This window comes from Dasypus novemcinctus, chromosome 30 (assembly GCF_030445035.2).
Source record: "Dasypus novemcinctus isolate mDasNov1 chromosome 30, mDasNov1.1.hap2, whole genome shotgun sequence".
NCBI classification, from domain to species: domain Eukaryota; kingdom Metazoa; phylum Chordata; class Mammalia; order Cingulata; family Dasypodidae; genus Dasypus; species Dasypus novemcinctus.
In genome coordinates, this window is record NC_080702.1 from 5,731,600 (window position 1) to 5,758,863 (window position 27,264).

A 27,264-nucleotide genomic window follows, 5' to 3' on the forward strand; every position below is an offset into this window, starting at 1 on the left:
CGGCTCTGGGTTTGGGGCTCTCCCCGCCCCCACCTCCTGCCCGGCCCGCGCCTCTCCAGCCCCCAGGGCGGGGCTGCCCTCCGCCCCCCAAAGGGGCTGCTCACTTTGCGGGGCTCTGTTGGAACTAGTACCCTTGACTCTCCGTTTCTGTTATTTCCTGGGGTTTTATTCTGCCAGGAGAGCGGGGAGGGAGCTTGGGTGCCCCCCTGGCAGGAAGCGGGGCGGGGTGCACCCGCGTGGCGTTGCAGGCGGTCCGGATGCCCCGGTTTCTGGCCCCGCGGGAGCGGCCTGCGCCCCTGCCCCCGCGCCCTGGCCCTTAGCCCCCTGCGGGCCTGCAGCTGCCCAGTGCAGGCACTTGAGGCCTCACCCTCCGGCTGGGCCTGGGGTGGGGGCTGCAGGGACTAAACCAGGGTGGCCTCACCCCGGCAGCCAGGTCTGTGCGCTGGCTGTGCCCCTGGGGGGCAGCCCTGGACAGGACAAAGAGCCTTCAGAACAGGAGACCAGGAGCTGATTAGCGCCAAGGGGCTTGAAAAAATAAATCAACAAATCTGGTTGACCATAGCTCCGAGATACTTTTTTAAAAACTGCAAAGGTACATCTTTACAGAAATATAATGCCGCATATACTGAACTTGATATGAATGTGTGTCATAAACAGACTTAAACGCTCTCAGCCAGATATCATAGACACACACATTAATGAATTCCATACTTATAAATTGGGTTATTTGTGAAATATGCACAGGAAAATAGAAAAGACTGGGGAATTTTAATTTTGAGGATTGGGTTTATATTTTCCTGATGACCACAATGATATTGTCCATATATACTCACAGTGTTGATTTGAAATAACACTATAACCAATATTAATAAGCACATTAAAATATATAATTAAATTAGTGAAATCTAGGTTTTCCTTGCATTTAAGCTGTGCTGGGCATAAAAGAAATATTTAAAAAGGGCAAAATATAAAATTCAGGAATAAGATACATAAAAGATAATACAAAATAAAATAATTTCACAATTCTCTTATTATCAAATATTTTTAATTCAAAATTTTATAGCAGTACATAACATTTAAATTTGATAAAAATCTCTTAAAATGATCATAATCACTGCAGATATTATCAGTAATTTGTCCTAATTTTTTTTTCTGACTTTCTGTAGTTATACTGACCAACACATTTTGAAAAGCAAGATTTTATTAAGCAATTCTCTGTTGAGGAATATATCATAATGATTGCTTCACATTTCTTCAGCACATAACTAATTTGGAATACATGAGCACCAGAATTTATCTACATGACAAAAAAAAAATTCAAATGAATAAGGAGGCATTATTTTGCAGTCATTAAAAGACAACTCTGACTATCAGCATATCTGCGTTCAAGTGTCACAATCACTCCACACTTGGTGATCCCAGAGAAGAGTTGTGAGAAAGTGAAAGGAGATAATAAATATGAAATCCTTATTTCTGTCCCAGGTTGTATAAATTTATTAGTAATACTCAGCTAATAACAATATGTAATATCTGTAAAATGTTATTGATGATATTGCTTTTGTTAATGTTCTGTGGTTCATAAAATAATACATTATGTGGAAAGATACTAAAGAAATGCCCCAGAAAAAAATGAGTCGATACTTCAGAAACAGTGTTGTTTAGGATATAATGCTTATGAAAAAGGAGTGTGTTGGAGTCACAGACCCAAAGGGTATCGGGAATGAAAGACAAAGAGAGATTGGGATCAGGGGATCTGAGAGTATTGAAGCCTCAAGCTCATCAGACAAGTTTATTAATATCAGGGGCTTCTTTATATACCCCAAGCAGTCGTGAGAACTAGCAACTATCCTAGCTAACTATTCTCATAATTTCATTAATAAAAACACAGGGCACAGTGGATAAGATAGTAACTGAAGCCCAAAATGTTCTATTATGTTATGAAAACAAGTGTACTCATAAATGTTGTTGCCCAGGTTACTTGAGATATCAAGTCTGGGTTCTGCTGGAATGTTATTTTTCCCAGAGAGATTAGCCATCTGCACGTACATCTCTAGGGACAGCATGACCCAGTGGTCAGAAAGGAACTTGCTACCATGGAAACAGCATGCCTTTGTTTCCCACATTTCCCCCTTTTTGTTTTAGTCAGGGTAGCTGTGCCTGTCTTAGGTTGCTCTCCTCTGAGAGTTTTACCCATCATTGACTACCAGCCAAGTGCTGTGACCATGGGGAACTATATCAGATTTTTTGCAAGTACCAAATTATTAGCTTGTCCCATCACATCAACATGGTGCAGTCTTTGACAAACTTCTCTCATCTCAGGCAAGCAACAACAATGAGCATCAAGATTAATACACAAAATCCTATTTCTAATGCTGATAAAAAATGTTGAGACTTCCACCAATCTACTGGATTAAACTTATTAAAATGAGAAATTAAATCATTAAAGATATCTTTATCATCAGCTACATCAATTTGATTATGAGACATTTCTAATATTCTTTTTTGTAATTCTTCTATTTCTAATGACATATTACCTTTATGACCTATCAAATGATTTTTAATCTTTTCCCAAACTTAGAATTTTTATAAGCAAGTGGAGTAATACAAAAGTTACTTTCATTCCAATCACATTTCAATCCCCTAAGTAGATTTAAGTTATATACTTGATCTCTAAGATGTAAAACTGCTGAGTCTAAATCATTATCTCTACTGTTTAATTCTCCATCAATATATTCTTGACTATGCCACAAGCCACTAGCATTCTTATGCCAATCATGCATGTATTGTTGAGTCTGCACCATCTCATGCAAGGCCACTGTAGCTGTAGTAGCAGCTGCAATGACACCAATCCGTCCTAGTATGCCAGCTATTATCAGTCCCACGAATCATTTTGAGTGCTTCAGGATTTTTTGAGCCATATGGAAGAGCAGTTAACTTTCAGGTGACGATTGCCAAATTCAGTTCAGTTGCACTGGAATCCACACTCCCCGCTGCCTTTGAGCCATTGTAATGAGATCTCCATTCTGCAAAATGTTCTCAGACAAACAGGTATGCAAAGGCCCACTTTTATAAAATAGAGCATTCTCGGTTATAGTTAACTTTCCAACCACAAACACATAAGGATCTCTTACACACACCTGAAGATGATGAATTTGATTTAAATGCAAATACTGACCATACTTACTATTATTCCCAATCCATTCTATAGTAGGAGCTATTCCTAGAAAAATTTTCCACAAGTTCCTTTGAATATGTATAGATGTAACATTATACCATGGAGTAGATATCCATTTTCCTATATATTTCCAATCGCTATTATATTTAGTAAAGATTATTTTTTCATCATGATTTAAGGATTCATGAAATGGATATTGCATATTACTAATTTGCTGTCCTTTACTATTTAAACCATACCAAATAAATCAGCCATTATATGGAGAGGGACTCCCCATGGGGGCACTCTCCCACACTATTCCATAGGAATCAGTAAAAACGACAGATCCTCTTCCCATACGGCACTCTTGTTATCCTTCTTTATCCCTACTGTCCTTTTGCGGACAATCATAAGTAGAATTTTTAGTCATGATTAAATTGTAAGAGGGAAATAAAGTCACAATAAACTGAGTATTATTATTTTTGAAGATAATTATGGTCCAATTTTTAACATACATACAGGAAGGGTGATTACCAATGCATAAGGGTCGATAATCAAATGGTAATATGAGATTATAGATTCTTTGTCCTTCCTCATAGGGTTTAATTGGCAATCGACCATCAATTGGTCTGGGGAATATATGGGTCTTATTTAGATATATAGGCAAGAATGGATCTTTCCAGGTTAACACTCTAAGTAATGGGGAGTTAGGTATATAGACCCAATAAGTATAATTACCGGCAGCTTCTCATTACTTACGATCACCATCATCAGAAGTTGTAGGAGGGAAACGGACTTTGGCCCAGTGGTTAGGGCATCCATCTACCATATGGGAGGTCCGCGGTTCAAACCCCGGGCCTCCTTGACCCGTGTGGAGCTGGCCATGCGCAGCGCTGATGCGCGCAAGGAGTGCCATGCCACGCAAGGGTGTCCCCCGCGTGGGGGAGCCCCCACGTGCAAGGAGTGCGCCCGTGAGGAAAGCTGCCCAGCGTGAAAAGAAAGAGCAGCCTGCCCAGGAATGGCGCCGCCCACACTTCCTGTGCCGCTGACGACAACAGAAGCGGACAAAGAAACAAAAGCAGACAAAGAAACAAGACGCAACAAATAGACACCAAGAACAGACAACCAGGGGAGGGGGGAAAATTAAATAAATAAATAAATCTTTAAAAAAAAAAAAAAGAAGTTGTAGGAGACTCCATCTCTTCATTCCAAGGTTTAATCCTCTTCTCAGGTAACTAAATTTGTTCTCCATTTTCTGAAATGATAAGAGCATAGCCTCGCCCCCACACTTTGATCCTGCCTTTTTCCCATTCATTACTTAAAATATCTTTCCAGAATATTGGTTGGTCTTTATTTCTAATGTCCACTGTAGATGTTTGACATTTTCTAAAGTGACATTCCGCAAGTGTCAATGAATTATAAACATTAAGAAAATTTAAAGTAAATAAAGCTTTTGCTAATTGATCTTTTGGTGTTATAATACCATCATCTCCCCCTTTTTGTTTTAAAAGCATAGTTTTTAGGGTATGATGGCTGCGTTCAACTATGACTTGACCTGAAGGATTATAAGGAATACCAGTAACATGCTCTATAGCATACATAGAACAAAAAGAAGCAAAAGACTTACTTATGTAAGAAGGACCATTATTAGTTTTAATTTTCAAGGAGCATTCCATCACAGCAAAAACAGACTGTAAGTGGGAGTGAACATGATGAAAACATTCACCACTTTGTGCAGTAGCCCACAAAAAATGAGAGTAAGTATCAATGCAAACATGGACATATCATAATGTACCAAATGATGGTATGTGAGTAACATCCATCTGCCACAGTTGATTAGGAGCCAGGCTTCTGAGATTAGTCCCATCCTGAAAAGGCACTGTAGTTAAGGGTCCACAGGTGGGACAGGTATGAATAATTTCTTGAGCTTGACGTTTTGTTAATTGTTAATTGCAATATCAGAAACAGTCTCCTAGAAAGTTGTCAGGGGAGGCTGGCTGCTGCCAAGTTTTCCTGTTATAAAATTACCTTTTATTATTATTTTTTAAAGATTTATTTTATTTATTTCTCTCCCCTTTCCCCCCCCCCACCCCAGTTGTCTGTTCTCTGTGTCTATTTGCTGCGTTGTCTTTGTCCGCTTCTGTTGTTATCAGCGGCATGGGAATCTTTTTCTTTTTGTTGCATCATCTTGCTGTGTCAGCTCTCCATGTGTGAGGCACCATTCCTGGGCAGGCTGCACTTTCTTTCATGCTGGGCAGCTCTCCCTATGGGGTGCACTCCTTGTGCATGGGGCACCCCTACATGGGGGCCACCCTTGCATGGCACTGCACTCCTTGTGTGCATCTGCACTGCACATGGGCCACCTCCACACGGGTCAAGGAGGCCCGGGGTTTGAACCGTGGACCTCCCATGTGGTAGACAGATGCCCTAACCACTGCACAAAGTCTGCCACCCTATTATTATTATTATTAATTCAGGTTTGTTTATTAAAGACCTTTTGGAATTAGCCATTTAGACACTTTAATTTAAAAAATGCTTTATAAAATTTCTTATAATTATTTATAACCATATAGACAATAATTATATTATTTTAAGACAAATTTTACCTTTACAGAACACATTTCCTTACTTAAAGTTACCACAATAATTTCTATAACTTGCCACATGCATTTAAGTTCCAAGAGTTTATGAAAATTAGCCATCCTACTTTAAGACAAAACACACTTTTTAGAAAAACCTTATTAAATTTCAATCAGCATTTCCACAAACTTTTAACCTTCTTTAATATTCATTTAAGTTTTACATCTTTCATTTTATCCTGTGAAGAAAAATAAACTATTCATTTCAATCTAGGCAAGAACATCTTTTTATAAAAAGACTGTCGTAATTTTGTTAATCAAGACTTACAATTTTTATCATTGTAGAGATCTTATTAACATTTAAACTTATGTATTAATATAAGCATTTATTTAATTTTTGGCCATTTGAATAGAGCTCTTTTTAAAAATTTTTTTATTAATTTATATTACCATCCAAAGGTATCAAAATATACACTCACACTGAACGAACAGACACAAAACAATTACAACACATTAACAGAAACATACAGTTTACAATTAACCCATAATTCTTACTTTTTAAGATTTCTTCTGGAATCCATGTTGCCTGTAACATGCAAACTTGTGCTTAGAAACATTTTTATTAGTTATCAGCAATCAGTTAAGATAATTTGAGCAGCATAAATGTAGTTAACCTCGTATTTAGCAGTTTAGACAGACCGTTAACACACATTTTTGGAATATTATTCTGTAAGACTATACTGAGACTTGAAGTTCAGGATTAAACTATTGATTTAAAACTGAAAATTCCTTTTTAAACCTTGATAAAAATTTTGTACTAATTTTATTATCTTGGTTAAATAAGCCCAATGAGAATAAGCATGGAAACAAAACAGAACACCAATGTTGCCATGTTTTTCTCTTTTTTTCAGTGGCTTAACTCTATTATCCCCCACTAGCCCACTGCTACATTGTCATGTAGGCAGCAGGGGGTTTGCAGAGTTGCTGCCAGAACAGTTTCCTTATCTTAGTTAACACTTCAACAGAGAGCTGTCTTACAAGCCTGATTTCACTAACAAGGACTTTATTTAGTATCTTTGCCCATTTTAAATCTTTCAATAGTTTAAAAGGTATTGGCTCAGGATGAAACTCGACATCCCCTTGCAGATTCTTTGTATCTGGTGGTATGGCATGTAATGTTATGGGGAAAGCAGATAATAATTGTTTAACATAAGGCAAAGCATCAGCAACATCTGAAAACATTTCTAAGTTAGGCTTAGTAACAAAAGGCAATTCAGTAGGTGCAGAGGGTTGTACTGGATACACAGAAGATATTTCATTAGGACACTTCACTGAGCTTTTATTGATGAAAGGATTAATATCATCATTAATATCAAGGATGAGGGAAGAAACCTGATGGTTCCCCATTTGCCTCAAGTTCCTCTTCTTGTTCCAATTTACTTTCTTTCATTTCAAATTTACTTATGGGCTTAGAAAATATAGTAATTTCATCTTTCTCTCCTTCTTTAGACTGTAAAGGGTCTAAGGCTTCTGCAATTTGTTGTCCTAAAGCCCACACCAACAGTGGTATAGTTTTTCTTTTTTGGTATGCTCTAAGTGGCACCTTCATTACTTGTTTTTGCCATTTAAGATTTAAAAGATTTTTTTCCTTGTGGCTGAAACCAATAACAGTGTTTTTGTACTAGAGCAAAAAGTTGAAATAAATTAGCAGTTTTTACTGAGACTCTGAGAGTATTTAAAAGAGTTTTCAGTACCTGTGAATATTCTTCCAGCTGTCCTGGTTGATTACCCATACCCTGATGCTAGCAGAAAACAGGATTAATTAAAATTCTTACCACTGTATGGTCAGACTCGAGTCACCCTTTGATGGATGCCTCAACCTTTCAGGAAGGTTTTCAGTTCCACATTTCCGATACTGTCATAGAAGAATCTCTGCTGCAGTCACTACTTTGGGCCCCACGTTGGGTGCCAGATGTCAGAGTCATGGACCCGAAGGGTATAGGGAATGAAAGACAAAGAGAGATTGGGATCGGGAGGTCTGAGAGCATTGAAGCCTCAAGCTCATCAGACAAGTTTATTATATCAGGGGCTTCTTTATATATCCCAAGCAACCATGAGAACCAGCATCTATCCTAGCTGTTTCCATAACTTCGTTAATGAAAAGACAGTGCACAGTGGATAAGAGAGTAACTAAAGCCTAAGATGTTCTACTATGTTATTGAAACAAGTATACTCATAAATCTTGTTGCCCAGGTTACTTGAGATATCAAGTCTGGGTTCTGCTGGAATGTTATGTTTCCCAGAGAGATTAGCCACCTGCATGTACATCTCTAGGGACAGCATGACCCAGTGGTCAGAAAGTAACTTGCTACCATGGAAACAGCATGCCTTTGTTTCCCACAGGAGTGTGTGAGACAACAGATAGTAGTGCTGGTTGATGCATTCAAAATAAGGAAGAGGGCAAATTCTCTCCCTGTCATTATGATGTATTTTTGCTTCATGGTACCACTGAGCAAGCACTGGATGTCACCATCATACACAATATAGTGAATCAGATTCTGAAGGATCACTGAGAGTGATACCTGGAGATAATGTCTTTTATTGAGCATTTACAAGTGACATACATATTGCTTTGAGGAAGTGGAAGTAGGTTAAATACTTTCATAGAGTTTCAAAATGATACTAAGAGTCAGGATGTCTGTTATTGTAGGATATTGAATATATTATTGTTAAAAGTAGGAAAAGAAAAAGGTAATTCTTTTAAAATTACTGTTAAAGGAAAAAAAGATCATACAATTTAGGATATTGCTGAAACTTGATCAAAACATTCCTATCACTACCAATGATTTCTTGTCAGATGGTTGAGTAAGTTTAGTCAGTTGTTTTGTTCCATTTTTCCTGTTCATGTTTCACATTTGTTTCCTTTCTTGGTTGCAGTGAGCATCATTGGCTGGCAGTTAAATTACAATTAATACACTTAGAGTGGGTTTCACAGCTGAGTAGTTTATGGGTATGATCCAAGTCAGAGTGGACATTATTTTTAGTTTTTACTTTTAGTCTTGATCCACTAGAGAGAGTTCCACTTCCATCTCGTTTTCATTTTTATTGATTATCTTAAGAGAAGATATCTGTCTTGAGGATGACAAGGAAATTGAACAAAATTATGAAACAGTTTATACAACAAGAAATAAACTTATATAGATCAATAATCACAAGTAAAAGCATAATCTGAATCAAACTAGTTTTCTTCATATTCCATGAAAACAAAAACCTAGTTCAGGAAGGTCTGGCCACTGAAATGTTTAAGCCTGACTGATATCATAAAACACCTTAACTTGATTCTTCAAAATATTTAGGTTATTTACATATGTTGTCAGAAATATTAACACAAATGCAACATTGTCCATGGACAGCCAGGGTAACTGGAGCCTGTCTGTGTAGCAAGGCCACTGGTGCTAGGCTGCTAACCTCAGCCTGAGGAGCCCAAAGTGCATTGACAATGGTGTTAAAGCTGTTTCATAACTGTAGCTGTATTTGTAACAGTTCACTCCAGGTCATATGTTCTAGGGGAAGGTATGAGGGTGCACATGAAAGAGTGGGACTCTGTAGTAAGGTAGTTCAAAGGTTTGGGGCTGTTATCCCTCTTTTTATCCTGATCAGCGGCTCCCAGAATCTGTGTTTCTTTTTGTTGCATCATCTCGTGTCAGCTCTCCATGTGTGCAGCACCATTCCTAGGGAGGCTGCACTTTCTTTCATGCTGGGCGGCTCTTCTTACAGGTCACACTCCTCACGCCTGGGGATCCCCTACATGGGGGACACCCCTGTGTGGCACGGCACTCCTTGTGCGCATCAGCACTGGGCATGGGCCAGCTCCACAAGGGTCAAGGAGGCCTGGGGTTTGAACTGCAGACCTTCCATATGGTAACAGGGCACCCTATCTATTGGGCCAAGTCTGCTTCCCTCAATTGGATTTTTGAAAAGCCTCTTGAGGCTAGGAAGCCAAGACAAAAATTCAACACCAGAGTTCACCTACAATTTGCCAATACATTTGGGTGAATTCATCTTGCTTAAAGTCAGAGATAATAGGCTAATATTTGCCAGAAAGCAACCTTCTTTACTGACCTATAAGGTTGGGAACCTAAGAGCAAGGTACCAGACCAGATTTCCCAAGAGAGTTTTCTAAGCATTGGCTCCAAAAAGTCTTCCTTTGTTCCTTAAAAGGCTCTGGTCATGTGTGAGTAATTGAGCATCATTCTCAAACATGACATTCCAGTCCAAGCCTTGGTAATATAACCAACGTCTTCAATTATGTCCTGTTAATAAGGACTACAGATTCTGATTAAACCTATGCAGATAATTATCGTGCTGTAAAAATAAAATTATTTAACAAGAGTTTCCAAATTCTAGAGAAGTCAGACCATGAGAAAAGAAATGTTTTATCAATTGGATATGTTAAGGTACGAGAGTAAGGGATTCCTTGAATCTAGAAAATAGAACATTAACATATAAGCAATAATTTAAACAAAACTATAATCATTCTTTATCATTTTATTCAGTCCTAATAATCCTTCTACTGAATTTTGTGTTTGCAATCTCATGAACACATCAATTCCTTCACTAGAGTTCTGGAATCTTGACCCAGTCCAATGTTTCGGTCTCAAAGTTATTTATCAATATTAGTAGTCTGATCCCAAAAGTACTTGGCAAAGTCTTTTCTTTGGGTCACTATAAGAGTGTTTTTGTTGAATATGAACGCCTTTAGCCTGTAGCTGATGGCAAATGTGTTCAGAGAAACATCAGAATAAAAACTAATTGCAGGTGACAAAACATTAAAATGGTTAAATTGTTGCTCTTTTGGAAAAGTAAATTTTATGCTGCATGTTCACTAAACAACATTTTAAGAATAAATGCACGTGGGGCTCCCCTATGTGGGGGACACCCCTGCATGGCAGGGCACTCCTTAAATGCATGAGCATTGCACATGGGCCAGCTCCAAACGGGTCAAGGAGGCCCAAGGTTTGAACAGCGGACCTCCCATGTGGTAGATGGATGCCCTAACCACTCAGCCAAGTCCACTGCCTCTCCTGATCATGTTTTTAAACTGGTCTGTTTCTATGGGAATGATAACCTTTGACTGACTTAAATTCGAAGGCTTTACATTTACTTGGTTAAATCAAGATTAGAAGTTTGATTCAAACACATCATTAGGGAATGCAGGATTGAGTCCTGGCCCCTAGTGGGCAGATAGAACAGACTCTCACACAGAAGTGGATACACAGGAGAAGACACACAGAGGAAGAGAGACACCTCCATAGACACTGCAGTGACCCTGGGAAGACAGACGAACCATTCACCTGAGAGGTTCAGATAAAAAGGATAGAGGAATCATGAGTAAGGAAATTATAAATGGTTCTAACTTTGTTATATTGTGGAAATAGATGATCCTATATCCCAAAATAGGGCCTGCCAAGGGTTGTTGACTTCATGAGGCTATATGCCTTACTATAGTGCCTGGACTCACCACTACTCCCACAATGTGAGACATGACTCCCAGGGATGAGCCTCCCTGGCACCAAGGGATTACCAGGACCCAACAGGATTATATTTGGAAAAAGACCTTGACCAAAAGTGGAAAACATTAACTACAAAAGAGTTTTATTGTTAAGAGATTTCAAAGTGCATTTCAAAGGTCACTGCAGAGGTCATGCTCATGCAGGTCTCAGGCAGATCTCACTAACTTCCACAGTAAACAAAGTTCAAAGACTTAGTTCTTTTAAAAATGAGAAGGTATATTTTCTAAAACAGTTAAGTTTTGTAATATAAAGAACAGAGCATTATCTGTTTAGATTCACAATATTTGCCTTCTAGGTAGATTACTCAGAAGGTTAAGGTAACCATTTTAAACCTCTTAGCAGTCTAACAAACCAAGAAAACTCTTCTTTTAACAAAGATAAAAACAAATTCTTGTTTTGTATTAGCATGCTTTCTGATAAGAACTCTCAAAAATCTCATAAACCTATCAAATCTTAATCAGCATTGATCATGACAAATAAAATTCCTTTTCCACAGACATTCTACAAGTTTCTATACTATGTTAACTTTGTCCTACACATTGCGGTTTCTTACTCTGCAACAACCAATCGTTTTATTTCAGGACAAAACTTCTCTTTCCCCTTAACAAAACACATCCTTCATAACTTACATATTTAAATTACCAAAAATATATTGGAAATTTCTTCAGACCAATAGCTTATGAAACACAATTACTCAAATAAAAGTTTGTTGGAATAATAACTGAGTTTGTATAAATACAGATTTACATTTTTCATCATATTAAAAAGCTCATACATAAAATGTTAGCTTATTTGTTCAGTAAACCTACATAAAATTGAGAAGAACATACCTCCCCAAATATTTATGCTTATATTGTACATACCATTACAGAAGACATAGCTAATCTTTTTTCACTGAGCTCATTAATCCCATTTGTGAAATGTTTATCTGAATTCTGTTGATTTTATTTTGTTCTTAAATTTTGGTATAATTTTGTACATACCCTTTTTTTCTTTGGAAATATTAGAAGTTTGGTTTACTGAATTTCTAAGACTATAAGATTAATTTATATATAAGCATTTATTTGTCTTCTAGCAAATTAACATTTTAGGGTGTTTTATAAGTCAATTTGGTATTACCATCCAGAGAAAGGAAAATCTCATCTCTCAAACATACAGACAAATGCAAATAGAGTTTAGAGCTTCAGTTTTAAATTTTCCAGCCATGAGTCGGAAAGAAAAACATAGAAACATAGAAAACAGAAATCTCATGAGCTTTTATTTATCCTTTACCTTTTTTTAGGAATCCTTTTATTTTAGTATGCCAAGGCCGCCTATACAAAATACCAAATTTTTTTTGGCATTTAAAATGAGGATTTACTGGGGTAAAAGCTTACAGTTCCAAAGCTGCTAAAATGTACAAATCAAGGTATCATTGATGTGGGCTATGGGTGGGATGCTGTTCGTCTCTTTGTAGATAACCTGAGCTGTCTGTATCCTGACCTGTGGGTATAGGACATTAAGAGGCTGCAGTCCTCCCCTTGGTGAACATGGCAAAGACTCCAGTTCTGGGAGGAAATTTAGCAATGTAAATTCTATATAATACCAGTCAGTCCAGACAGACTCTGATAATAGTGATGCTGAAGCATAAGGGGACTTAAACTTGGCCTCGAATGTGGAAATATAATATAGCTTGTGCATGAATTCAAAATTATTTAATTCTGTGTCCAAGTGTGCCTAGAAATTCAATTAAGTAATATAGACTCTTCAGACTTTGAATGTTCAGAAAGGATGTGTATTCAAGGTTGCATCCAGATGGAATGTGGGCACTATGTTGATTCAAAACATATTTGGTACTCACACAAACACTTAACCAACAAAGAATGTCATTTTCTTCAATAAAAACACCATTTGACTCCCAACCCTGTATAAAAGGAACTTGAAAATCTTGTTCTGGGCTCGTGTTGTGAACAGAAGTCTCCCGAGTCTAGCCAGCAGTAAATGAAGCTTTTTCCTTCCCCAAATTATTGCTGAGTCCTGGCCTTTCTAATATGCAAATAATTGAACCTCTCTTGACTTCTACAATATTGTCACAGATGCTTTCTCATCAAGGGTCATCTGCTGGTCAATCCTGGGTTCCTGCCACATGGGAAAGCAATATTGTAGCTTTCCCTCAGTTTAGGCCTGCTCCACTGAGTCCAGCCTCTGGCATTTCTCTCAGTCCCCAGGGGTTTCTCTTGGCCTCTCTGTCAGCTGTAGCTGGTCCTGGAGTCCTCTTTCACATGACAGTTCAAAAATGGCATCCAAAATTTTCTGTGTTCTGTTTCCAGTTCTCTATTTATGTAAGACCCCAGCAAGAGGGTGCAGACCCAACCTGGGTCACACCTCACTGAGTAGAGGAAGCAAAGGCCCTAAAGTGATCTAATCCAGTGACCTAATCAAAGGTTCCCATAATGCACTCAAATTCCCCCTGAGCTATTAGCACCATGGAGAAAGTGCCCTCTCAGGTTTTGCTCCCCATCTCCAGGCTGTAACATGGTAGGCCCCTGGAAGGAATAAAGAAATGAGGGAATGATGAATGAGTTATTTAGCCATAACTTCACTTACTGATATAAATCCTGCTCAAGCAACCAATAGACAGAGGGTCAGGAGCACTGGGTTCTAGTCTGATCCCTGCCACTAACTTGCATCTCAGTTTCCCTAAACATGAGCCAGGGCTACTACTGCCACCAATTCTCCTCAGTTGTACTCAGCAAGAGATGACTGAGCTCCTGCTCCATGCAGGCTCCTCTGCACCAATGCAGGATGGCCATGAAGGCCTGGTCCTGCCCCAGCATGTGGCAGAGACCTCATTCAGAACCCTTGCTGTAATCTTCCATCTGCATCTCTCCCCAAATGGCTTCTAAGTTCTTCAAAACAGGATCCAGTCCCATTTCAGGTCTGAATCCAAGAGCCCAGCTGGTGCCTGGTGCACGAAAGGGCTAGGAGGGGCTTAAATGGATAAAACTTGGGTACCCTTGGAAATCCACAGGAAGGATGGACAATAGGAAAACAACTATCTGTGACTCAAGTTCATGAGTGTTGAAAATGGGCCTGACAAGTTCTATGTGAACTTGGGGAACACCGGGGTAGACTTCCTAGAAGAGGTGACATGAGAGCTGTGCTCAGAAGGATGTTCTGAACAACATTCCTTACCCCCCATGGATGAAGGACAAGGCAAAATTCCAGTGCTGGCAATCAGTGATTCTGGGTGTGTGAGGATCATATTAGGGACAGAGGGCAAGTCGATCCTTCCAGCACTAGCATTCAGTGATTCTAGTTGTTTGAGGATCATATTAGGGTAGACACTCACCAAGGAGGAAGCTCATCTCATTGTCAACAGCCTCACTGTTTTCCAGGATCCAGAGAAGTGCAGACATGTAGTGGATAAGGACAAGCATGACGACATGTCAAACAACTGCCTAAATCCCAGGAACTGGAGAGCCAGGAGTACCTGTTCTTCTGTGCCCCAAGTTCATGCCTCTTGCATCCAGGTTCAGACATGGCACTAGGGCTGTTGTGCAGGCCCTGGGTTCCTCCAGGATGCAGGCCTCCCTTGGATCACTACTCCTGAACCTCAGAAGCCACTGTAGCCTTATTGTCAGCAATGGCTTTCAGGACACTCAGAGATAAGATCACCTGGAATGTCCATGCACCTATGAGCATAGGCTCTAACAGTCCCTGGGTCTCTGCTCTTGGGCAATTCTGTGTTTTTCCATAACTGGGTTGCAAGAAGCAGTGACTCAGGCAGACTAGTTCTCAGACAGTGGGACGAGGGGACTGGTGCCTGGCAGCTCTCTCTTTCACCTTCTCCCATGGTCCCCAGCTCACCTCTTCTCTCCTCACTCCCAGTCCCAACCTTTTCCTCCCTATCTGTCGCTGACCCCACCCCATACACCACTGAATCCATCTCCAACACACATACAGCTGCTTTTTCTTCCACCTGCTCATGGAAAGCTCCTCTCCTTTGTTACCTCTCCTCCCTTTCCTGGATACAGGGCCCTTCTCCTGGGGCCATTAAAAAAAACCACCCATCAACCCCAGGAGGCCTTGGTGGCTCCTAGACAAGGAGCAGGAAAAGGCCGGTCTGCTTTGGCCAGCAGAGGGGGCTCAAGGGCCATGTGGTCAGGCTTTTCCTGGACAGCCAAGGGGTTGTGATGAGGCCATCTGGAGTTCTGGAAGGCTGGAGGGGAGGAAGAGGCAGAGAAGGAACTCCCTGGTGAGGGGCCTCTAAGCCCCAGGGCAGGCAAAGGCTTGAGTGAGGGGGAGCTGGGAGGGGAAAGTTGGGAGTGAGTGTGAGATTTAGGATTGTTAGGGTCTGAGAGTGTCATTTTTCCATTGTTTTCCTGCATTCTGAGAGGCTTTTCTCTGCAGTCCCACAGCTATAAGATTAGTTTTGAGGTAGTCGGGATGGGGGAGTGAGTGGGAGGGCACCTGAGAAGTGAGGCTGGCAGTTTGGTCAAGAGAAAGAAAACCAGTCTTGGTTGGGGTTCTGAGGTATCTGCCATGAGACATGGACCCTTTAGGTGCCAGATCATGGGGAGGTCCTGGGGCCCAAAGAAAGGGCCAGGGAGTCTAGGGTAGAGCCCTAGGGACTAAAGGCCATGGCAGGTTATCAGCAGCACAGCAGTGCTTGAGCAGTGTAGCACCAGCACATGCTGTTTTACAAGTTCCCACAGAGACTTTTTCTTACCTGTGGCAGACTCAGGACATCAAACAGGTTGCATAGAAGCTCAGGGTAATGAGAAGACACTCTCTGAGCTCCCCCAAAAATACATGAAGGGAGATGCCAATCCCAGGGGCCAAGGCAGGGTGGGGTGGGGGATAGGGACAGATTTGGACAAAGGGAAAGGCCAGAGCCAGGGACACAGCAACCCACCTGACCACCCCCAAATTCCTCTAATCTCTGAAAACCACTGAGCCTTCTAAGGCCATCAGTGAATGTGCAGGTGTTTGTCTATTTCACAAGCTGTCCCAGCCCCACTAAAGGCAAACAATACTATGGACTTCCAGCATCAACAACTTATTTTTGATTGAGCTATAATTAACATGGCATAACTTCAGCCTGTGAAAGTGCCATATTCAGTGCTTTTTAGTATATTCACAAGGCTGTAAAACAATAACCACTATCTAATCCCAGAATATTTTCATTAATTCCAAATGAAATCCTGGACCCAGTAGCAGTCACATTCCCCCAAAGACCCTCAACACATCACTTAACAACCACTAATCTATCTTCTGTCTGGATTTGCCGAGTGTGGACCCTTTGTATGAATGGAGTTCTGTAAGTGGCCTCTAGTGTCCAGCTTCTTTCACGCAGCATCATGTTCTTCAGGTCCCTCACCTTCTAGCATATATCTGTACTTCATCATATCTTATGGCTGCTAACATCTCATTTTCTTTTTCCCTTCATCATTTGATGGGCATTTGTGTTGAGTTGTACTTTTTGGCTATTATGATAATAAACTTGCCCCAGATGTGGCCAGAAGGCCTTCCAGTTGGCTCCTGTCATGTGTTGACTCCACCCTGTGGACTTTGGTGCCTTCCATGCTCTCCACTAGGCCATGATCATTAGGTTCCTCTCATACATTTCCTGGCCAAGACCTGGACTCACACATACCTCCTAGGTGCCCTATTTGCTTTTCATGGAAAATAGGATTTTGGGACCACAATCTGGGCATCAGCTACCAGATTTTCCTTACTTATAGGTCTGCTCAATAAAGAGAGCTAGAAACTCTGTTATTTACAGAGAACATGGATTAGTTCAGACATATATTTGCTAATTAAAATATAAGATTATAGTGTTTTCATTCCCTGATAAACCTTCTGAAGTGGCTCCAATGCCCACAGCTGGGGCAGGCAGGAGGCTGGGGCAGGGTCCTGGGGCTTTGTGTTGTCAGGGTTAGACCTTTAGCTCCTGAACATTGGGGAAACCAGGGGAGGGCTCAGGACAGGGCCTGTCCCACCCGGAGAGGAAGCCATTCAGTACTTTACTTTGTGAGGAGGTGTGCCTCTGTAGGACAGTGGTTCTCAATCCTGGTGGCCTTCCCTTCCCCCTCAGGCCCTCTCAACCCCTCCCCCTAGGAATTGTCCACACTCCAATGACCAAAGCAAAGCACACATTTTGGAAAATGGATGCAGCCATCCCAGGGGACGTGAGCAGTGTCAGCACCTGCACCTGCTGTTTTACAAGTTCTAAGGGCTCCGAGCCGACTCCTCTTGAGGACCATCAGTAGCAACACAACAGAGTGTTAACTGGAGATCCCCAAGATGGTGGACCTCCAACCACACCATCCAAGCCCTCACCTGGACCCACAGAAAAGACTGTGGAGTTTTTTCTAGCTTACAATGGGTAAGTATTCTTCTCTTGGCATTCAGAGCCCACGGCTGATGCCTCAGGCCTCAGCCAGGCAGCAGAGGCCAGCAGGTACCGATCACAGAGGCCAGGGTCTGGTAGGGATTTTCTGGGTTAAGAAATTGCACAATGAATGGCAAGGCAGTAGGAAGCACTAGTTCTTAGGAAGCAGTAGTGCTTATGAAAAAAGGCCCAGCTGGGGGCTGAAAAGCTGCATTTCAATCCCCTCAGTCCCCTCAAAAGGAGAGAATTCTTGTATATCATGAATAGGGATCCCAAAGCATGAAATCTAATGTACAGATTTGACCATTGGGCATAGAAGGAAACTGAGGATGCAAAGTTCTGCCTGCCCTTGGACCATGTGCTAATAATCTTCCTTTGTCCTTTTCTTTTCCACATTGTTAGAATTGTTCTATTTTTTTCTGTATCTAGTGCTCACATAAATCTAGAATTTGCTCTTGAAAATGACAAGTTCTTATCTGGTGCTCAAACAAAGCCTCAGTCAAAAAGGAGAAAATGTTCTTCCTCCAAAGTGGTAGAAAGGCAGCCACTTCCCTACCCAGGGTCAGGAAATGGTCCTGGCAAATGGAAGTACCTTCAACTTCTAAATCCAGTAGTCCCCATGGGTGGGCTCTGCTCCTTCTAGGTGTATTGATACTGAAGTGCACTTTGCTCTGTGAAAGGGGATTTCTGTGTTTGCTTCAATAAGCCGGGGAAGGGTGGCTGGCTCTTTTTGCTTTTCCCTTCTAAAATAAACTGATGACTGCATGATTTCTTATTTGAATGAACAATGTGAGAGGCTGCATCTCGTTTCAATTAACACTGTAAATGAAAGAACCAGTCGCCAACTCCAAGGCTGTAGTTGAAACAAGATTTTAATAATAAAATATTCACATCTAACATTTACTATTTACAATAATAAATAGCCCAGACTGTCTGGTGGGGAGGGAGGTGCCTGCCTGGCCAGGACCACTGTAGTTGGGGGTCAGCAGAACTGCTTGGCCAGGCAGACCTGGGCAGGGGGACCCTGAGGCTGGCAGGTAGCAGGACCCAATTTGATTTTCCCCTTTCAGAATTTGGGTCCCTTCAGCTTCTTCCCCAGAAAGGCTGAGATAGCTCTCTTCTTGAGCTTGGTGTCCATGGGTGAGGTCTGCTTCATAAGCATTAATTGATACTTGGGCAAGGGAGGCATCACGTAATACACTTTGGTGCTATCTGGGATCTGCAGCACTGGAGAGTGGGGCAGAGGGGTGGTCAGCTGTGCTCTGAGGGACCACAGGACACCCCAATCCTTTGTTCCCCATGAGAGCAGGCCTCTGCCAGGGATCTGAATCCCCCAACCCAACTCAAGGACCAAAAAGGAGCCTCTGAATGATGCCTGCCTGTGGAAAGACTCTGCAGAGGCACAGCTGAAAATGAGGAACTCTTGTTTTTAAAGTGACTCTGACTCATCCCTGCAACCTCAGAATGGAGCTGATAAGATTTCATCTATTTCCCCCTTCATTGCACCCCCTGATGCCTTCACTACTCAGGACCTCAGAGCTGAAATTGGATTTCTGGAGCACAGTGCAGGACTCCCAAATCCAGCACTACCCAGGACAAGACACTAGGGCCCAGGGAAGGGCAGCCCTGGCTCAGGCCTCCCGAGCAGGGTCCCTGAAGGCCTCCAGGACCACGCAGTGCCTGCCACCCAGCAAGGATTTACACTGATCCCATCTTCTCCTGTCTTCCTGGATAGAGCCAGCTTGACAGAAACTCTGGGCTGAACTCCTGCTCCAGCCTCAGTGGTGTGGCTGCTCATCTCCTTTCTTAACCTCTCCAGGCCTTGGTCTTCCTGTTCTGTAGGACAAGTCGTTCTGCCTATTTCACACCCCACAGCTCCCATTTCCCATTCAAAAGACAAGGGAGGATTTAGAACCAACTTCTAGGAGTGGTGGGAGTCATTTTTTTTTTTTTTTTTAAGATTTATTTATTTTATTTAATTTCCCCCCTCCCCTGGTTGTCTGTTCTTGGTGTCTGTTTGCTGCGTCTTGTTTCTTTGTCCGCTTCTGTTGTCGTCAGCGGCACGGGAAGTGTGGGCGGCGCCTTTCCTGGGCAGGCTGCACTTTCTTTTCATGCTGGGCGGCTCCTCACGGGCGCACTCCTTGCGTGTGGGGCTCCCCCACGCGGGGGACACCCTTGCGTGGCAAGGCACTCCTTGCGCGCATCAGCGCTGCGCATGGCCAGCTCCACACCGGTCAAGGAGGCCCGGGGTTTGAACCGCGGACCTCCCATATGGTAGACGGACGCCCTAACCACTGGGCCAAAGTCCGTTTCCCGGTGGGAGTCATTTTAATATGGCTAGGTTAGTGGCTGGGAGAGGGGATCAGCTTACTGACAAGAATCCAGTTAACTTTATTGTGCACAGACATACCATGTGTGCAGACATTGGTTGATTTTTTCTCCCCTTCAGGAATGAGAAGCCAGCCCAGGGGCTTAGGAAACCTATCTAAGGGTTCAGTGTCCAGGACACCTGGCTCTGGGTTTATGTTGTGAAGATCTTTCAGTTTTCCACTTTCTAGAATAATGAGTCAGTTCCCAAGAACCTCCAAAGGGGATCAAGGAGATTTGGTCCAGTTTGCCCTATCATAAAGGCATGGCCTGTAGCATGTTTGGTGCTTGTGTCCACCAGTCATGGTGCAGTCACCCCCTGCTGTCCAGAAGGCTTCCTTCAAGTTGAGCCCCTCTCCTTGGCCATCTTTCTCTTGATTCAAGGTGAAAAGCATTTTCTCTTGTTACCTCAATGTTGTTAGCTTTGAACTGGGTTTCCCAATTCCTGGGTCATGTTGAGGAAAAGGGACACAAGGGAGAAGGAGCAGGTAGGGAGAAGAGGCTGTGGGCCCTGAGGGCTGCTCTGGGAAGTCTGGTTTGTGGGCAGGGTGCTACCCGCACTGCTGTCAGGTACACTGGGGTGAGAGGGCCTTGGAACTTCAGGCTTGGGACATAGTGCTTCTTCCAACCACTGCCCCCTCCTTCTTGCTCCCTGACTTACTTTGATCCTCTGAAATGATTTGCACCAGCATGTAATCCTCTGGCTTTTCCCCATCCACATTGAGTTCTTCCATGGCCTTGTGGATCACAGCTGGAGCTATTTCCTGGTTGGACACCTGTGGCAGATCACAGGACAGGCCCTCAGGGCATGGGTCCTGGAGACAGCTCCCCCACAGTGCAGCTGCCAGAGACCCTATGGAGCCACCTCTGGTCAGGACTGGGTCTAAGGGGCCTCACCATCTTCTCTTGCTCTTCTGGGGAGACCTCCATGGAATGAAGGGGTTCTTTCCATTCATTTCTAACCCCAACTCCTACAAGAACCTTCACCTTTGTCTTGTGGCTGTTTCTCAGGGTGTCCAAATCCCTGCCCTGTAGGCTGAACCCTGTCCCCTGGGTCCTCAGTCTGCACAACTGCTATGGACTTCCAGGGCCCTGGGTACAAAGTATGACTGTGCAGCAGAGGGTGGGAAATGAGAAGTAAAATCTGGGCCTCACTCTATTTCCTCATGCCTCCTAATCACAGGAGGTGGCTTGCCCTCAGGGAGTGCCACTGCTCCAGCCCTGGCCCTCCAGGACACTCCCAGGGCAGAGCGTACAACATCTAGTCCAAGCTCTGATATCAGAGAGGAGGAGGGGCTGGATGACAACCTACAGCACACGAGAACTGCCCCAGGCTCCAGGATGCAGCTGTGATCAGCAAGTCCAGGCACAGTTACCTTGACCATGAGGGCCCAGCAACAGGCAGGTTTAGGACAAGGATCAATCAAATGACAGCTTAGTAAAACCACACCTGCTCCTTGCCAAAAGAGAAGTGCAGCCTGGGGCAGGTGTGCAACATGGTAATTCAGCCAGCCTCTGTGCATTGCGGGCTGGGATGGCTCCAACTGCATGTGCCATCCAGGATCTGACTCCTGCTCACATCTTTTTGGCCACCATCCTGGGACAGACTCCATAATCCCTCCAGGGTCATAGCATCAGACCCTCATTGGCCTGTGTCTCCACACATAGGTCCAACCTCCATTCTGAAGCCAAATGCCACCTGCTGTCCCTGTTCTGCTCTAATCCTCCAGTGTCTCCCATCTCCCCCATGAGAAAGTCAAGCTCCATTCAGTAGCTCACAGGGCCTGATGTGACCCAGCTCCACAAACTCTCTGACCTCAACTCTTCCCCTTGACCCCTGCTCCTTCACCCTGGCCCCAGGCTGTTCCTCAGACTGGCCAAGCACATGTCCCCCCATGGGTCTGGCAGGCTGTACCCTCCATCCTCCTCTTTGGGGCTGCCTTAGAGGGCTTTTGCTATGGCTTCCTCAGCATGTCAGACTCAGCCACTATGTCCACTATCTGAGGCCTGACTGCCATCAAACTCACACTCTTCCTGTCTCTGGAGGTAGCTGTCTATCCACTAACACCAACTGGGAAGTCTACTCCAGCATGGCAAAGAGGGAACATGCCATTTCTTATGTGTCTACTGCCTGAACCAGTGATGGGCTCCAGGGGAGAGTTACACATCTGGCTCACCATGATGCTTTTGTAATGCTGGCCATTGTCCTCCTCCAGGCTGACACGGACAATGCAGTAGTCAATCACATGCCACTTATAGCATGGTTGTGGGTTGCAGCACCTGGGGATGAACCATCTGACCCAGCGTTTGATGGAGGAGGAGGAAGAGAATGTTTCTCTGGATGCCGATGTGACAACAGAGTTCTGTGTTGATTCAGAGGTTGACTGCCCCAACTGTGGGTGACAGCAAGATTAGCAGAAGGCCTGGAGCCTTGGAACTCCCTAGGACTGCTCTAGAATCTCTAGGAGGGTCTAGAAATTCTGTAGGAGTCAACAATTCTTGGCCTCTTTCTGGACCCAGACAAGGCCAAGCAGGCAAAGGAGAAGAGTGAGGACAAGGGCTGACATGGGAAGAGGTGGTCATTCACCTTCATTTCATGGTCATCTTGGGGCTCTAGGTCATGGTCGAGGTGGATATTCACCTTCGCACTAGAGGAGCCGGCCTCGTGTGTGGTGGGTGAATCAGCTGCATCCCCACTGCTGAAGACAGGGCCACACTGGAGCTGGAAACTCGAGTAGGGGTTGCTGCTGCCACTGGATTCAGTGTCTGGGGCCTGGCAGCTAGAAGGATAGGTCGGCTTACCTTGGGGTCCTCCCCTGGAATGCAACCAAGCTTGTCCCCTGCTACCACTGCACCTTGCTAAGGGGTCATTCCATTAATAGTAGACAGGGTCTCTGATTCACTTGGAGATCATGCAGCATCACCCCATTTCACAGAAGAGGAAACTGGCCCAGGAATGGGGCAACTCACCCAACTCACAGGCTTGGTTGGGAGTGGAGCTGGGATCCCCAGGCTAAACTGTCAGGCTCCCCAAACCCACACTTAGCCTGAAGCTTCCATGAGTCCTGAGCCAGCCCATACTTGCCCACCCTTGATGGGGAACTCACTCTTCACTCCAAGGCTTGATGCCTTCCAGGTGGTGTTTGTCCTTAAAGTTCTTACTAGCCAACTGGGATGGGGGCTCCAGCTCACAAGACAGGTGGTAGCTGCAGGGCAGAATGGTGGCTGTAAGGTCCCAGGAGCCACACCTCAGGTCTCCCTCCCAGGGTCTGGACAGCAGTTGGCATTTGAGTACCCAGCTGTCCTCAGGCAACAGGTCCTATGCTGACCCAGGATCCTCCGTGGTGATCTCACAGCTATAGTGGCCTGATGCTGTCTTGGCCTCACCTCTCTTTCTTGCTGAGTTGCTTCATGTCTCCAAACCAGGCCCCAAATTTCTCACTGGGCATAAGGGAATCATAGCAGCAACCTGCCTGGAGCTGCTGGAGCTCAGCAATCATCTAGTATTCCTATGGCCAGAGGGAAGGAATAGTCACTGCTGAGGCCTGGGTGGTCTTCCTGGGTGGGATAGGGACCAGTGGCTGTTTTGCTCCTGTGGCTTCCCCAATCCCTCCACTCCCTTCCAGTCTCTAACTGCCCTCAGAGCTGAGTTCACACAAGTGATCCTCCATGAAGTTGTCCTTCATCCAACTATATCCTTCACCCTTGAGAAGGAGGCCTTGGTCCTCTCTTTTCTCCTCTATATCTCCCCATCACACTAAGAGGAAGCTGCATGCAGTTTGGGGGTGTCTTGCCCAGGAGGGTCTCTGTGTTCCATCCCATACCCCACCCCAGCCCACCCCAGCAGTGATGGCCACAGCTACTCACCTTCCTCCTTTTTTCAAAATTGACCATCCTTCCCTGGAAGACAGAGTTGTATCCACCATGAAGGGGCCCACATTCATTGCCATGCTCATCACCACACCTGAGCCCCTGTCTCTCTGCATTACTGCAGGGTTCAACATGAACAGGGCAGTCCAGACAAGGGATGGAACCAGGAAGACTCTGGGCACCAGGAGTGGAGACAGAGAGAACTTCTAGTCCCAGGCTCTGATGACAGTGGAGAGATGGGCTCTTGGACCAGCCTCCTTTTACTTGTCTGCAAGAAGGCCATGGCACTCCAGCCCCAGGGAGGCTGTGAGGGTTCAGGAAACCCTGTATGCCCACTGGTGAGAACTCAGGGCTCAGGGAATGGCCTCTCCTTCCAAACCTCAGTGTCCCTTTCCCACCCTGCCCCTGTCCCCAGGCTCACTTACTTCTAAATACTCCTGTATTACATTGTCCACCATCAAAAATTGGGTGAAATGTCCCCAGGCATGGGACAATGCCCTCGATGACACCCTGTGGCATTGGGTAGGGTGGGGATGAACACAGGCTCTGAGGTGTGCCCCAGACCATGCCCCAAATGCTACTTAGTCTCAGACTTCTAGGACCACACAACCTTCCCTGGACAGTGTCGGACACTTAACTCACACCCCCTAATTTCACTTCCAGACTCCAAGGACCCCAAACTCCCTTGTAATCCCTTCCCAGCACAGGCTTTTCTTAAGTCACCAAGTTTAATCCCCACCACCACCCAATCAACTCTGTGTCAGGTCTTACAGGTCCTTATCCTGACTGGCTGCAACTAGTCCCCCAGGATTCCCACTGCTCACACTCCTAAAGGTTCCAGGGACATTGAAGGGAGGCTTTCCAGGTGTAGGGGTCCAGAGGGAAGGACTCGAGGAGAGAACCCATGCTGACTTTGAGGCCACCCCTCCCTGACCGTCCCAGACTCATGCACACTCACCATCTCTCCCTGCTGCTCCTTCTTCTGGGTTCTTTTGGGTTTCATCTCCAGGGTTGAAAACTTGGAGATCTCCTCCTGCCGGGGTTGAGGATTAGGTCAGTGAGGCCCGCCATCCCTCAACTATTGTCCCTGGGGTCTTGGACACCCGAATCAAGTGGGAAGGTGGACATCTGCTGCTATCATATGCCTGATATCCCCTGCATGACCTTGTGTAAGAGGACTGGCCTCCCTGGGCCTCTATCTCTGTTGTAAAGACAGAGACCTGAACGCCCTCAGCAGGAGTCCAGAGGGCTTAGAGTTGCATGCTAGCAGCAATGATGCTCTGGTCGTCATGCTTTACCCCTCAGAGTCATGAGAATGCTCAACCATGTTCCTTTTCTCCCTTGAGCTTCACCACCTCACTGTGAGGGTGGCAACACTAAATGGTCATGCCTCATTTCCACATGAGGACACAGAGCCCCATGCGGTTGTCAACTTGGAATGATTCACTCAGGGCATCAGAGGACACCATCTGTTCCCGAGATGGAGGCCACGTCTGAACTGACCTCTCCCCACCACCAACCACCACTAACTGGTGTCTGGTTCTCCCAGCCTCTGAGTTTGGGTTTTAGTATCATAACATCCCAGCCTTGGAGCTTGAGGATGGAATGTCTCCAGAGGCTGAGTTGAGCAGCACCTACCTGCTCCAGACAAGAGAAGTGGAGACCCCAAAGTCTACCTGAAGCCATACCAAAGGCATCCCCTCTCCAGAGGTCCACTCAGGACATTCTGTGTGCAGACAAGTCTAGCATCCACTCAGGAATGGGTCTCCATGGTTCCAGGTCTGATTACCCAGGTAGGGTGAATGCTGCCAGAAGTACTTAGCATTGAAATTTTGCTTCCTCTTTAATGTGGAAGCTTCTAGTTATGCTCAGGAAGGACGGCCATGGTTTCCAGTCTCCTAAATATTTCTCTTAGCTCTCTGGCACACATGTCATTCATCACAAGGCAGTTATGAAACCCTCCCACTGAGATGGAGTCTTCTCATCCTGCCAGTTCATCATCTCCTCCTGGAATGTCCGAGCCACCTCCACTGAATGACAGCCTACTGCACTACAATGGCCCCTCACCAGCCCACAAAGCAGGCATATGCCTCTACATCTTCAGAATAGGCCAGACTGGATTTGTTCAAAGAAACTTTTAGTGAAAAACTAACAGCCCCACCACCTGAGCCCTGACCCTCCAGCCTCCTCTTTACCTTGGTGATGAACTCACAGCTCTGTGGGAGGTTGTTCTCATTGGAGACAGTCTCAGATAGCATCTGAAAGAGGTGGAAGCTGTCCCTGGGGGAGGGAAAGAAGGAAGGAGAAAGGTAGGAGTGGGTAGGAGGCTGTAAAGGCTAATCCATTTTAGTTTAGCCAGCTGGGACTCAGACTGCTTGGGTGGGTGGTGCTGAACCTGGGCAGCTCTGAGTGTTACAGGACATCATGGGATTTGGGAGCTAGGCTCTGAGGTGGGCACAATGGGGCCCCCCATCCCATTTCTTTTTTTTTTTTTTTTTTTTTTGAGGTTTGAGTCAACCAGTGAACTTGTTTATTTCATTTTAGCATTTGAAAATTAATAGTTACAGCATTCTGTTTTTCCATTTCAGGAGAGTATCTTTCTATTATGCAGAAAGATTCTTTCATAGAACCTGACACAGAATATAGATACATGGGGTCCCAGTTCAATCAATGTGAAGAATCTTTAAAATGAATTTCACAAACATACAGTTTATAAGGCCCAGGGGAGGAATTTAAAACACGACTGCTCACAAATAAGCAATCTTGATTTACACCTTCCATCTCTAAAATTTCCTATGGAGTTGAAATCTTTTTGAAATAAAGGGATTTGAGTTTTCAAACTGCTCCTCTTGAAAGGACCACACCTGTTTGAAATAGGATGGATTTGATGAATGCTGGGGGTAAATACCCAAGGTGATAATGTCGACTTCTGACTGCAGAAGGTTTGATGGCTGAATTACCACCTGGATTTGCTTATCACAAGTTGATACAGTATTGCACATACTGCAGGCTATGACTTTGTGCTTCCAAGCCATGCCACATGGGAAATACAGGTAATGGAGGCCATGCATACCTGGTAAGGTGAAGAGTTGCTGCCTGGTAGGCCTTACTGCTTAGGGATCAGCTACAAAAACTGGGGACAAATACTACATGACCTCAATGATATGAAATAAACAAGCTGCCCTAGATAGCAAGAGACTGAATGATAGGCTTACAGGAAATCGGAGGGTGGAGGAAGGATATGAGCCGATGTCTGCAGGGGTGGAATTTAAGACGAGATGGTGTAAGCTCCATAAAACCAAGCTGTCTGCATTGTTCGTCATTACAAGCCCAGAGCCTGACAAG

At 44.3% G+C, this 27,264-nt stretch overlaps 1 protein-coding gene across 1 annotated transcript in view; it reads right to left on the minus strand.

The window, feature by feature from the left end:
* Positions 1 to 27,264, minus strand: part of LOC105747660 (ral guanine nucleotide dissociation stimulator-like) — a 42,033-nt gene that overhangs the window by 3,562 nt on the left and 11,207 nt on the right. Inside the window, 11 exon segments of the mRNA XM_058290178.1 lie at positions 18,855 to 18,909; positions 20,711 to 20,825; positions 22,227 to 22,442; positions 22,637 to 22,822; positions 23,153 to 23,255; positions 23,437 to 23,558; positions 23,917 to 23,949; positions 24,345 to 24,390; positions 24,392 to 24,429; positions 24,878 to 24,952; positions 26,115 to 26,199. Of these exon segments, the coding sequence (XP_058146161.1) occupies positions 18,855 to 18,909; positions 20,711 to 20,825; positions 22,227 to 22,442; positions 22,637 to 22,822; positions 23,153 to 23,255; positions 23,437 to 23,558; positions 23,917 to 23,949; positions 24,345 to 24,390; positions 24,392 to 24,429; positions 24,878 to 24,952; positions 26,115 to 26,199 (1,074 nt within the window).